General features: G+C 29.6%; 1 protein-coding gene across 1 annotated transcript; it reads right to left on the bottom strand.

Moving 5' to 3' along the window:
* Positions 1–18: 18 nt before the first annotated feature.
* On the bottom strand, positions 19–766 carry LOC100571630 (beta-hexosaminidase subunit beta-like; the record flags this gene model as incomplete). The annotated part of the gene is made up of 3 exons (XM_003249004.4): positions 615–766; positions 213–408; positions 19–134 (listed from the first exon to the last, which is right to left on the bottom strand). Coding segments are annotated over exons 1-3 (402 nt in total), but the record flags the coding sequence as incomplete, so codon positions are not given.
* Positions 767–839: the final 73 nt, after the last annotated feature.

Raw genomic sequence — 839 nt, 5'->3', positions numbered from 1 at the left:
AAATGTTTAAAATATTACCGTCGAACCGTCCGTTCCCAAATAAATCAACTGAGAAAATGTTTCTAGACCTCTGAGGATGCCCCAAATAGACGATGCAAGTAAAAGTCCACTGGAATTGTTTATTTTGATTTCATCTGTACAAAAAAATAATTCAAAATTGTATTAATATGTATAGTAAGAGAGGTATTAAGAAAATATAAAAAGTACTCTACATTTTTCGTCCATATTTAACGAAGGATAATTTTCACAGGGATTTGTCATCTGCACATTGAGCACTTCCATCTTGCCAATGATTAAGTCCGTAGATAAACTAGTGTTTTGTTTAAATGCTTTCGTAGCTTTTAAAAACAGCATAGAATTATACCGTTTAAATGCATCTTGAAGGTCGTCACAACTATAACCTGTAATCTAAAGGAGAAATTGTTCTAACTGATGATGTTCAATTTAATACCGTATACTTCCAAGCAATTATTATTAAAATATTATAATATGCAAGATAGTATTATAGGTACCTACGTAACATTATTTAAAATATAATTTTTATTATAAAAAATTGGTTAAAAAAATCAAAATCGTATACATGTTTTAGTTATATTTTATGTGTTTGGTCTTACATTGAAATGAAAATTTTCTGGTTCAAATGTCAAGTATTCATCGTAGATGTGTTGCAGCACAGGTTTCGGCCACACTTGTCCATTGGTCATTTTTACAGTTGGTCCCACATTTTGGTTGAATGATTGTGGTACGGAGAATAGGAGAATAGAACAAACAACGAATGAATTAGTAATTAAATTATTATAATGCATATTGTCTGATTGCAAATCACAATATACTATTAT

This window comes from Acyrthosiphon pisum, unplaced genomic scaffold (assembly GCF_005508785.2).
Source record: "Acyrthosiphon pisum isolate AL4f unplaced genomic scaffold, pea_aphid_22Mar2018_4r6ur Scaffold_19297;HRSCAF=19982, whole genome shotgun sequence".
Classification (NCBI taxonomy): Eukaryota; Metazoa; Arthropoda; class Insecta; order Hemiptera; family Aphididae; genus Acyrthosiphon; species Acyrthosiphon pisum.
The sequence above is the reverse complement of the archived record's forward strand: the minus strand, read 5'-3'. Positions and strand labels throughout refer to the sequence as shown.